This window comes from Besnoitia besnoiti, chromosome VIII, assembly GCF_002563875.1.
Source record: "Besnoitia besnoiti strain Bb-Ger1 chromosome VIII, whole genome shotgun sequence".
In the NCBI taxonomy this organism is placed as follows: Eukaryota; Apicomplexa; class Conoidasida; order Eucoccidiorida; family Sarcocystidae; genus Besnoitia; species Besnoitia besnoiti.
The window spans coordinates 3,008,095-3,020,224 of NC_042363.1; the positions used below are offsets into that span (position 1 = coordinate 3,008,095).

The window sequence follows — 12,130 nt, forward strand, 5'->3', positions numbered from 1 at the left end:
CAGGAAATCAGAGACAACGCGCCGCGAGTACAGATTTTTCTGCTCGTTGAATGCGGCTAAATGAATCGTACCGGAAGGAGAAGGGAGAAGAAGAGTCTCTCTTCCGGGGCATCGGTCTGCGACCCTTGCAGACTCAAAGGCTGCAATGACATGCGAACCTCCAGGCCGTTGACACTCGCGCCCTGCTTTCCTCGCCGCGAGGGTTTCGTTAGCTCATTTTTCCCGCGCTTCGTTCACGATTCAAACTACGAATTCCTCCTCTCTGCCAGCCAGCGTGCCTTGTGTTTCAAGTTCGCTCGTCGGGAAACCTGTCGGCAGGGGAGGGCCCTTCAGCAACCGGGGCCTGGACTCTGCGTATGCATCACATCCTTCATTTCTGCTCCGCGAAAGCCCCGCGTCGTCTTTGCTTGCTGAATCCCCGCCAACTTGTCCTATCTCGGCCTTGGATGGGGCGAGAGAAGAAAGTTTTTTCTATCTCTCTCGGGTAGCTAGCAGCGGTGTAACGCGCCCCTGACTGCGCGGCCTGCGAGATGGCGCTGCCGGTGGCCTTCGCCGTTTTCCCGCTCAGGCGAGCTTTGCTCTCTGCGAGCCACTCGTCTCCCGCCTCTGCCTTCTTTCTCTCTTGGAGCGTCTTCTGCTGCAACACCGCAAGCACGGTGGCAACCTCTCGCTCGCGCCGTGCGCCACGTCCGGCGTCTTCTTCCTTTGCTTCGCGTTTGTCCGTCACTTCTCATCCCTCTCCCGCCGCCTCGTCCTGCATCAGCAGCGGTGTGTCGTGGCGTCAGCCGACGCTTGGCCTTCCTGGAGCTCGGATCTCCGCGTCTCCCTCTGTAGGGCCGAGGGGTTCTCCTTCTGCTTCACAGCGTTATGCACTCGCCGCGCGGTGTCGCGCTTCTTCCACCCTTTCTTCGAGTTCCTCTTCGTCTTCACCCTGCGCCTCGCTGGAAGCGACCAGCGAGCAGGAGTCGGCAGGCGGTCTGAACGTGAAGATCGACGTGAGCAAAGTCCTCGGAACAGGCGCCAAAAAGTCGCAGGACGGCGCCGAAGCCTCGCCGCCCTCAGACCTCTACGTCCTCCTGTTCACCTGCAAACCGTGCGGAACCCGATCCGCGAAAAAGTTCTCAAAGGTAAACTATCCGCCGCCGCCGGTGCCATCTCTCCCTAGAGGACTCTGCGCGTCATGCAACACGTGGCGCGCTCGTCCTCGCCGGCGTCTCAGCCGTCATCATCGTGGGGGGGGAGGGGGGGACGGGGAGGGGAGGGCCGGGGCACTGCGTTGGAGGATTAGCCCTCCTTCAGTCCGCGCCTCGAGTCGCGTTTCTATGGCTGCGGAGACTGAGTCGGTCTGGTTGACGTCGCGTACCTCCTTCTCTGATCTGCAATCGTATTGTCTCCGTCGGCTCGCTGCTCTTCATCAGGCCTCTTCTCTCGTCTCTCTCTGAGCTTTCTCCGCCCACTCGCGTCGCCGGCAGCGCTCGCGATGGCGATGCCTCTGCGTTGTCTGTTTGCCTTCAGCGCGCGTATCACAACGGCGTGGTAGTCATCAAGTGCCCACACTGCGCCTCGCGTAAGAAGCACTGTAAAACGGCACGGAGAACTCTCCGCGTGCATGCACACGCCTACTAACAGGATCTATAAGGACATAGGGTATCCAGTAGTGACACAGCAAGCATGGGCACATGCAGATATAGACTGTAGTCTTTCTCTGCGTACCTTTTTCTGTGCATGATTGGTTGTGGCTTCGCCGCGCTAGCAAGACGGTAATGTGGGTTCAGGGCTCTGAGACCGGCACCTGCATACTCGGTCTCGCCTGAGCGACGGCATGGACGCAGGCTGACCGAGTGGCTGTCGGAAACAAAGCGACGTTTGATATCTGCAGGCCGCCCGTTGCTCTGCGTGTACCCACAGTGCATTTGATCGCCGACAACTTTGGCTGGTTCGGGGAAAGTCCGCAGACTATTGAGGACATTCTGAAGGAGAAGGGCGAAAAACTCCTGACCGCGCTCACAGGTGCGTGTTGTCGCGACCAGACTCGGTCCTACTCGCCCTGTTCCGTCCGCGTCGTTGTGGAGCTGCTCGCGCTCTCCAATATGTAAAACATGTAAATGCACATGTATATATGTATATGTAAGTGTAGTCAGGTATATACTGCCGCTGGCTGCATCGAGAGTTTGCTGTGATCGATGCTTGTGTTCGCTTGCGGCGTTTTGGCCGAGTCTAACGCAGTTTTTCCAAAGGTAGGGGGGGGCAGTGAGTGCGCATGACTGAGCGGAGCAATGCGTGCATGCGGCTGCTTCGAGTGGACTGCCACAGCCAAACAGGGCATCTGTCACCTGCAGATAATTTACTGGGACTCGAGAACCGAGGACGGCTCTGTGTTTGCCCAGCGGTTTCCTGATGGAGCGCATCTCCACGTTTTGTTATCTGCCTGGTGTCTGCAGCGGAGGACTTGCTCGACCTCTCCGACCTCAAGGCATCTGCGGCAGGCGAAGGCGAGAGACGGATCGACTCAAGCGAAACGAAGGAGCCGTGAGAACGTACAGATGGAGGGAGTTGGCGGAGCTTGCGCTACGGATGAAGGGACAGCGCCGTGAAGCAACCGCGACGGCAAGTTCGGCACTTGGAAGGGATTCATCGGGCTTTGTATTTGGCAGCGGCGGCCACGCGGATGCGCCCGAAGCCGCGGGAGCCAGGACCGTTTCCTGGCCGCTTCGGATGTTCGTCCTGGCGAACAGTCGATGCATTCAACGTTCCTTCACGATGGCGGGGCGTGGCGTCTTTCGTGGTCCTGCATCGATCTGGCGAGGCAGGTGTCTTACGCGGTCGTCTTGGGTGAGGTAGCCTTGAGGCAGCGCCGCTTCGTGCACACCTCTACGCCCGTTGTAAAAACACTTTTCACTCGCCTCTCTCGTTTGCTTGGAACAGGTGAAAAACGTGCGCTGCTGGACCGCTCTCGCGGCGCGCCTTCCAGGGCGAGTAGGCGACTTGCTGCGCAAACAATGGAGGGCCCTAGTGATCGCTTCTGATGTAGACACCAACGTTATCCTCGCGAAAACAGACGGAACTACTGAACTGCTCCACGCACGCGCAACCCCTACTGGACACTGAAAGAATCAACCCAGCAGCATCGCAGCGCCTGGAGACTTGCTGGCAGGAGAGAAAAGGGCATTCCCTTCAGCGCGCCCCCGCACTCGTGGCTGCCTCACGTGCTCTTGCACTTTGAAGCGCGCTGTGTTTGTGACGGAATTGAGAGGGCGGTACGCTGAATCCCCACGCTGTTCCGTCCTGTCGGCGCAAATGTGTAGTTCTACGCAGCCGATGTTCGCGGCATTGGGGCAGCACACGCGAGCTCTGAGAGACGCAGAATTGCAGCCGACAAGTTCTCAGCCACAGGTCGCACAGAAGAGCCTTGCACGAGCCGTCGTCGCGTCTGATTCGCCTCGGAACACGCAGAGACACTTTGAATCCACTGCAGCAGCCGACGAAGTTGGAAGTGCTCATCGAGCTACACGCGTGCCGCTAACTACTGTGAGAAGTCGTCCTCAGTCCTAGCTTGAAGAGGCAGACACGTGGGGAGACGGGCGAGCCTGGATGGTGGGCAAGACACGTCCGGACTCTAGTAGCGCCATCCGCTATGACCCCCGGACTTTCAAGACTCGTGTGCGAAGATATGCGTACTGGTGCACAGGTGGGTACCTATTCATCCTGTTCATCTATCTGACTACATCTACCTGCCGCATGGGCATGTCGACCCCTAAGTGGCTGGCAGGCTTGCTTGCTGTCGTCGCTCACTGACTGAAGAAATCGATGCACACCAAACCAGTCTCTTTCTTTTTCGCGCGAACGCGTCTAGCTAACGCAAGTCACGGAGCCATACACGCCTAAGCACTGGCTGGCGACGCAGGGGGCGTCTGTCTCGCCGGTCGGCTTCCTCGTGTGCTGACTCGCGCGCGCGGCCTGCCTCCCTGCCTGCCTCCCTGCCTGCCTCAGGCGTTCTCCGTCTGCCCACGCTTCTCCACAAGCAGAGAAAAAGGCGAGAAAGCGTGAACTGGCGAGCGCTTGTGTTGGGCGTCCGCCGTTGCCTGCAGCGCCGTGGACGCGACACCGCGGCGCCGTCCCAGGGCGGGTCTCGAAGCCCCTGGCTCTGCGAAAAAGCGCGCGCGTCCAGCGCGGAAGGGAGACACGCATGCAGCGAGAGAGCGATGGGGAGAAAAACCGCAGCACCGAGTTCACGCAAGCAATCGACGGCGGATAAATCTTCCAGTTTGCCACCGTGGGAAGAGTCTGCTTGATTTTTCTAGGATTCGATTTGTTTCCTCTCCATTTACGCGGCAAGAGATTTCCTGACGCCCCATTTTTCTTCGCATGCGCCGCCTCGTGGTGTCGCGGCCGCCCCGCCTCTCGTGTTTGGACGTTCTCGTGTCGTCGGGAAAGGATACACTCTCGCCCACGCGGAGAACGCTGCATTTTCCGTTTTCCTCGATTTTGAGTTCCTCTCTTTTCTCATGTCCGCCGACTTGACGCCGAAGCTTCCCCTGTCCGCTCTTCTTCGTGGGGACACTCGGCCGCGCCTCCCGCAGTTTCCCGCCCGAACCATCGGCTTTCGAGAGTCCCTCTCTCTGGCTTCTTCCGCGCAGTTTTCAGCTACTGAAAAGCAATGGGCTACCACGTTTTTTCAGAGTATACGCCCTGTGACCTACTGAATTGTCCTCCGTCGTGCTGCCGGAACTCTTCACGTAAGCGTCGGTAGTTCAGCTCGTGCGCGTTTCCCCTGCTGAGGCTTGGGTGGTTTTTTTTTCCTGTTTACGACTCACGCGTCAGTCCTGCGCCCGCCGCGGTGTCTTCCGTTGACGCGGGACAAAGCAAGATGCCTGGAGATGTGCTTGTGGACTTGCTGAGCTGCTGCTGTAAGAGGGCGAAGCCTTTCTCCGCGGAGACCGCACGCCAACTGTCAAGTCTCAACTCCTGCGCGCGCTCGGGGGCTTCTCGCGCAGAGTCTCCTCGCATAGAGGCGCCACCGCGTTCCACGGTGAACCCGGGCGAGGGCTCCGCCGTCGCTGCCGCTGCCGCGCAGCCTCTCGATCTGAAGTCTGCGCGCTCGCTCTCGCGCGCGTGCTCGGGTCGCGCGCCATCCGCAGCCGAGCCCCTCGCCCCCGATCGTCTCGAAGACACCGAGTCGTCGTCCCACGCACCGTCCTCTGCGTCTTCCTCTTCCGTTTCCTCGCCTCCTACCTCCTGCTCCCAGAGAGCCGAAGAGCGTCAAGCGCAGCGAGTCACTTCTCAGCGCGGCGCGTCTGCTCTCGAGGAGGCGCTGAGGACGCAGGCCAAGGTCGACGAGCAGCACCGAGGGAGCGAGCGAGTCCAATCGTCGTTGAGCAGCGACGAGAAGAAGACGCCTCCGCAAGGCGAACAGCTCGCAGACTGTCACAAGGCTGCGAGGGAGCAGCAGGGCCCGGCCGCATCAGCCGCGGCTCCCGAGTCCGAAGAAGGAGAGAAAAAGGAGACCGCAGAAGCTGTAGATTCCGCAGAAGGAGAGAAGCCGGCGACTACAGAGGCTTCAGACTGCAAGGAAGGAGGGCAGAGGCAGGCGGCAGAGTCCTCAGACGCCGCCGAAGAGCAAGCGGAGGCGACGGAGACCGCAGAGCCTCCAGCCGCGACTCCGGGGTCGCCAAAGTCAGAGACTCCGCGCATAGCCACTATCGCATCAGCGGAGAGCGGCGCCGCAGACGCGTTGCCGGCGTTGGAGGCAAGCCCTGAAGAGCCGCGCGAGCAGCTGCGTCCCAAGGACGACTCAACCACTTGCGCGTCTCCGGAGTCCCTCCTGCGTGCGGATTCGAAGGCGCTTGAGATACCGGACGAGCAGAACGAGGCCAAGCAGACCGGCGCCAAGCAGAGCCCTGTAGACCAAGCCGCGGCGACCAAGCGCGAGGCACGTGCGGAGTATCCAGTGAAGGCGAGCGCGGAAGGCGGAGCGAACGGTGATCAAGACTCAGCGGCTGAGAAGCAGCCTTCGCCTCCATCCGCTCCCCCCGCGGACGACTCACCTGCGGCGTCGACTGGAGGCGAGAAAGACGCGCAAAAGAACGGACGCCTGGATCCTGAGTCGGCTTCAGCCGACGCGAAGGAAACCGACGAGACGAAACAGGTCCGCGAGGAGGCGAGCCCCGAGGCGGACGCCGTCGCAGCGCGCGAGGCCGCAGAACAGGAGGAAACGGCCGCACCAACTGAGAACGGCAAGGCACAGAGCAAGCGCGGAGGACACAAGGGACGTCGCGCGTCGCGTCGCGGGAGGAACTGAGCGTCGAGAGAGGGCTGGGGAGCGCGGTGAACAGCCGCAGCGCTGTCTCCATTTTCGCGTGATCCGAGCCGGGGTGCCGCTCACGCACCTGTGCGACACGAAGACGAGGACTGAGATTCGCCTTTCCTCTCGTGGACGCAGCGGGAGACGTGTACAGAGAAAGGTGTGAGGCCTCGACAAGATGGTTGATAAGCCCGCAAAGAAGCTCGCGCGCGTCGGCGGCGAGAAGAAGCCCCGCCTGAAGAACTTTCAGAAGTTGAAGCGGAAGAAGATGCGCGACGGCGAGGCGGCGCCCGCAAGTGGCAAGAAGCATCTGAAGTTTGCGCAGGGCGCCCGGCTAAAGAGCAAGAGCGAGCGCGAGGAGGAAGACGAGACGCCTTCGCTGGCGGACGATACGGTCAGCACCGAGGACGAAGGCGCCTTCTCTGACGGCTCCCTCCCGAGCATGGCGGAGGGCAACCTGAGCGACCTCGAGAAAGAGGCTGGCGAGGAGGGCGACGAGTCGGCGGACGACGATCAGGACGAAGACGAAGAAGAGAACTACGAGGGACCCGACTGGCTCGCGGACGACGACGAGGAGGCCTGGGCGTCGTCTGACGACGAGTCGCCTGAGGACGTCGGCGCAGAGGGAGGCGCCGCGTTCGATCCTGCCGCGGGCATCGCCGCAGACAGTCCCGCGGCGCAGAAGGAGTTCCGGCGCGTGCTCAAGCAGCGCCTCATGAAAGACAAGGAGTTTCTGTCCTTCCTCCTTCAGGAGAGCGAGAAGCAACAGGCAGACACCGAGCAGGCGAGCGACGCGGAGGAGGACCTAGAGCAGGACGACGAGGAGGGCGTGGATGACGACGAGGAGGCGAGCGAACACACGGTGAAGCGGTCGCGCGCAGAGCCGGAGGAAGAAGATGACGTCGAAGTTCCTAAGAACCTCCTCACGTCTGAGCGGTACGAGCACCTCTGCCACCTCGTCGGCCTCCATGGCGACCGCGAAGACGCCAGGGTTCCCGCCTCGCCCTCGTTGCGCTGCCTGCAGCTGTTTCTCGGCGCGTTTCGCTCCGCTGTGCGCCAGACGGGCCTGCGGCGGGACAACAACGTGTCCAGCGAGGGACGGGAGCTGGGCGAGCGGACGAAAGACAACATGAAGTACAAGGACGGCAAGAAGAAGAGTGAGGAGGGCGAAGAGGGCAAGAAGCGGAAACCCGGAGCTTCGTCGCGCGACGTCAAAGACCGGGGTTCGGGCGAGCAGAAGTCCCTCTTTCTCGTCAAAGACGAAGAGCTGCGCCGCGTGATTCTCCTGCGAACCGTGCAGCAGCTCCCCGCGGTGTTCAGACGATTCCTACAGGCGGAGGCCGACGGGGCGAAGAGCGCGTCGAAGGGGGCGGGCGAGGAGAAGAATCTGCTCGCGCTCACCGCGTCTGCGAACTGGTCGAGGCTTCGGCTGCCGCTTCGCTGGGTTTTTTCTGACGTCTGCCAACTTCTCGTCTCTCTGCAGAATCTCCCGCCGCGAGCCACTAAGGGCAAGGAGGTCCTGGTGCAGGTGCTCCTGTCGCTGGCGCGGAAGAACGATGGACTGGTGCCTTTCCTGTTGCTGTTGAAGAGCTCGTCGCTCGCGAGGCGCTTCCTCCTGACCGTCGGGCGCTGCTGGGCCTTCACGAAGAACGAACAGGAGCAGTTCGCCGCGTTCGCCGCGCTGCGCCAGCTCCTGGTGCTGCGCCACAGAGAGCTCGATCACGCGCTCGCGAAGGGACAGGCTTCCACGAAAAACAAACCCCGAGAGGGCAAGGAGCGTAGGCGCAGCCACGAGAAGGGTGACTCAGGCAGCGCCAGCGAAGCGGCCCTGAAGGAAGAAGAGAAAGTCCAGGAGTTCCTCCAGACGCTCCTGAGGATCTACCAGCAGGCCACTTCGCGAAACGTCGGCAACAACGCGAGCAGAACCTGGCGCGGCGCGAACCGCGTCCAGCTGCTACTAAACGAATACCTCGAACTTCTCAAGATCGTCCAGCCCAGAATCGCCTACCGTGTCGCTTATCAAAGCATTCGAGAGGTAGGCGAATCAAGCCTTAGTGCACACGCGCCCCGCAGGATCCGCTCCTGAAGGAGTGCCTGTGAGCGCGGCTGAAGGCATGAGGCGCTCAGGCCGTAGAATACAATTGAGGGATATGGCAGCCTGTACCTGATACCAACTCTCAGCGGCCATTATGGCTGAGCCAAACAGGCGCTGGGTTCTCGCAGCGTCATCCGTTTCATTACTGTGTGTCGTTCGGCCTCGCGGCCGCTAGTCGTGTGCGTTTGCCGTGGCTGCGTCAGGCGATCGCGCCCCTTCTGCGCGATCTCTTGTCTCTTTTGATCGCCACTCGGCGTGGCTCGACGTCTCATTTGTCCCCTGTCGCGTGCGTGCGGGGTGCGGTCCGTGCAGCTTGCCTTGACCGTCAGGAGCATCATGGTGGTTTCGAGCCAAACGGCGCCTTCTGCCGCCAAGGGGAAGAAGTCGAAAGCTGCGTTTCTGCATGCGCGGCGTCTCGCGACTTCGCAGAAGCTCCTCTACTCGTGGGCGTTCCTCTCCACGGCCCGCCTGTGGGGTGTTTCGTTTGCGTCGACGCCGTCCCTCCGCCCGCTGGCCTTCCCCCTGGTCACGCTGTTGTGTGCAGCTCTCAAGGTCAAGCTTGCCTCCCTCTCGCACGTGCCGTTCTGTCTGAACATCCTCTACGTCCTTCATCAGACGTCGCTGTCCACGAACCTTTTGATTCCTCTCAGCGCGTACGTCTTCGCGCTCCTCGAGCTTCTGCTGAAACACCAAGAGATGCTCTCCAGCGGGCGCTACATTGGCAAGCGGCTCCACATGGAGATGCAGGAGAAAAGGAACAAAAAGAAGAAAAAGGACAAAAAGTTCCAAACGAAAGACGGCGGAAAGGAAAAAAGCGACAACAACCTACACCTGCTGCACGTCCGGGATGCAGACCCTGAAGTCACTCTTAGACTATCTGCAGCCCAACAAGATTCCATGCATGTAAGCGAAATAGCAAACATGAAGACAGGAAATATTCAGATGAGCACAGCCAGGCTTACAGATTTTCGTATATCATAAATATGTATATATATATATATATATATATATATATATATATATATGTTGGGAGACGGCTGTCTTCTAACGTACATATACATCTATTCATACGTCTCAGCAGGGTGCTAACTTTTATCACGCTGTGGAGTCTGGAGTACGACGGCCTGTCTGGAGTCTGCATGTCCCTTCCTCTACCTCTGTTTTTATCTCGTGGGAATCATTTGCGCTGCCATTTTTCAAGGCGCAAAATGCGGCCTCTCCTGCGTGAGCGCTTCATTTGTCTCATCCGATGCGGAGGGAAAGGTCCGCGTCCCCGAGTTTCAAGGCGTCGCACATGCTGGTTTCTATATCCCCCTTGCATGTCTCCCTTGCGTCCTGGCGTGTGCCCTCAGGTGATCGACGGCCTCGTGGGAAGCTTCCAGCGCCTTCTGACAGAGCACCTTGGCTACCTGGTGCTTCATCCCGCCTTCCCTGAAATTTCGCTCCCTATCAAGCGGAGCTTGCGCCGCACACTGAAGCTCTCACGGGTGCGTGGACTCCAGATCAAGTGTGACGGTGCCGAGGATGTTGCATTGCTGCACGCTAACATCACCGTCTGATCTGAAGTGCAAACATCGGCTGGCGTTGTACATCTGTTTTTGCAGTGCGACTAAGGAGGGGGAGAGAGGGGGGAGGGGGGGGGGGGGCAATGGTACAGTTTGTCAACGTGCGTGTTTAGCGAGGGTTAAGGCGTCTGCATCTGCCTTCTCGGCGCGCCATTCAGTGTGGCACTGATGCGATTTCTTGCGTTGAGTTCAACGACAAGAGTGCGTGTGTCTCATGGCTGCAGCGCCCCGAGTAGCCAGCCCTGTGGATTCACTTTCGTTGTTGCTGCTTCGTGTGTTTGTGAGTTCACAGAGCCTGGCGGTCGTGCGCGCGCTGAAGACTCTTCTGGGAGCCATTGAGGGCTCTGCCGCTGTTGTGCAGTCTTTGCGATGCGAGCTGAAAGAGCTGCCGGTCGGTGCAGTTGAAATCTTTACCGAGAAAAAGCAAAGAGCCGCTCTCCCGCTGTTCAAGTTGAGGTGAGTCCTTTCGGACACGTCGCACTCGTGGCGGGGGAAGGGGGGAGGGCGGACGGGACGGGTTCGTTTTACCGTGGATGCGGCCCTGCGCGTGTGCTAGCTATGTCGTCGGGTCGGCGCCGATGTTTTTCACGGCGATTCGTGCAGCCGAATGGGAGACAGAAGGGGGCTGGAATGCCAGTTTCCTTCCGTGTGGCACATCGGATGACGTGGATGAGGAGTCGTGCAATTGCCTGCAGTCGCAGCGACTGTGTCACGCTCTGCGTGTTGCTCTCAGGCTGCAAGTCGTGGAGGAGCGCCGCAAGTTTGTGGAGGAGAAGGTGAAGGGAGAAATATCGGCGGCCGCAGAGCGGAGGGAAGCTGGTAAGATATCTCTCTGTACAGCTGGAACTGCTGTGACACTCGAGCCGAGGCGTCCGTAGCGCCGAGCTTGTACGTGGAAGAGTTCTGCAGGCACCTCCGTGGTCTTTCGCTTCGCGGCAGTGCGGCGCGGTGGCATGATCAGACCGAAAGTCATCACGTGGGCATGGAATGAATGAAAATGGCCTTCCCGCGTTGTCTCTTTTCTTCTTCAATCCTGGACCGGTACCAGGGATAGCAGCTTAGGTCGTTTGTTCTAGCTTTTTTTCTGGTTTCCTCTTCAGAGAGCGCAGCTTCCAAGACAGCGCGACAGCTGAAGCGCGAGCGCCAGAAGCAGCGGCGAGAGACAGAACGCCGTGAACTGGAAAAGGACAGGAAATCGAGAGCCGCATCCAAGGAGGCGAAGAAACGCATGCGCGACACGACGACCCCCGAAGCTGAGGCTGACGACAGCGACAACGAGGCTAGTGTGAAACGCGCAAAGCGACAGCAGGCTGCCGCGAGAGTGCCGATGAAGAATAGATTCTTCCAGGTAGGCGGAGGCGTCACGCACCGTGGAAGCAAAACGCCCAACAGGGAGATAAACGAGCAGAACAAATCTGTTGCTTCAAACAGGTAGCACACATCACAGCTTTGAAGTGACAGGGCGATTGAAGGCTGTGCCGCTGTACTGCCTCGTACAAGTCAGGGTAGGGCCTCAGGCAGCATCAGTTGTAGAACAGGAGTATGCCGAGGGCGGAGACCCCGCTCACAGCAGCGGAGCGTGACAAGGCGTCAAGAGTAGCGTGTGGGCGCTTGTTGCTTTTTGCCTTCTCAGGAAGACGTCCTCGATGAAATCGGCAGCGACTTGGACGACCTCTGAGTTCTTTCGTACTCGTCGACGCGCCTTGATACATCGGTCTAACGCGTCTGGCACACACCTCGAAGCTTCCGCAGGCGGGAATATATATATATATATATATATATATCCGGGTATTTGGGCTGGATGAATGACGCGGACATACGGCTCTTCGCAAGGACTACCTCGCGGGGGAGCTTGTGTCACTTTACGCTTCGTGTCTGTTTCGTCTCGGCTTGCCCTCTGCCTCCTCGCCATTGCCATGGCCCCAGTCTCTGTCGGCTGTCACCATATTTATTGCTTGCCGTACCGTTGTCTCGTCTGCGCTAGTACGATGCATGCGCGCCTGTTCGTGTTTGCCCTGTCCCATTTTTCTAGCACCAACAACACTACGCAAAGCTGGATGTTCGCTTCTTGAACCTCAAGAGCCACAGTCTCTGTCGAGGCGAGCTTGTTACATCATCTCTGAAAGCGGCTAGCGGTCCTGCGTCCGCATCAGGGCCGAGACGCCGCCC

The 12,130-nt window shown here is 59.6% G+C and overlaps 3 protein-coding genes across 3 annotated transcripts; all 3 read left to right on the forward strand.

Moving 5' to 3' along the window:
* Window positions 1-530: 530 nt before the first annotated feature.
* BESB_085390 (DNL zinc finger protein) lies at window positions 531-2,533 on the forward strand (the record flags this gene model as incomplete). Its single annotated transcript, XM_029366889.1, has 4 exons — window positions 531-1,127; window positions 1,516-1,567; window positions 1,909-2,010; window positions 2,442-2,533. The coding sequence occupies 4 exons, from the start codon at window positions 531-533 to the stop codon at window positions 2,531-2,533; spliced, it is 843 nt and encodes a 280-aa protein (XP_029217349.1).
* Window positions 2,534-4,867: 2,334 nt separating this feature from the next.
* Window positions 4,868-6,298, forward strand: BESB_085400 (uncharacterized protein; the record flags this gene model as incomplete). The annotated part of the gene is made up of 1 exon (XM_029366890.1): window positions 4,868-6,298. The coding sequence occupies one exon, from the start codon at window positions 4,868-4,870 to the stop codon at window positions 6,296-6,298; it is 1,431 nt and encodes a 476-aa protein (XP_029217350.1).
* Window positions 6,299-6,479: 181 nt separating this feature from the next.
* BESB_085410 (Noc2p family protein) lies at window positions 6,480-11,639 on the forward strand (the record flags this gene model as incomplete). Its single annotated transcript, XM_029366891.1, has 7 exons — window positions 6,480-8,336; window positions 8,709-9,299; window positions 9,749-9,883; window positions 10,254-10,417; window positions 10,695-10,780; window positions 11,062-11,282; window positions 11,595-11,639. 7 exons carry the CDS (start codon window positions 6,480-6,482, stop codon window positions 11,637-11,639), a joined length of 3,099 nt encoding a protein of 1,032 aa, XP_029217351.1.
* Between the last annotated feature and the right edge of the window lie 491 nt (window positions 11,640-12,130).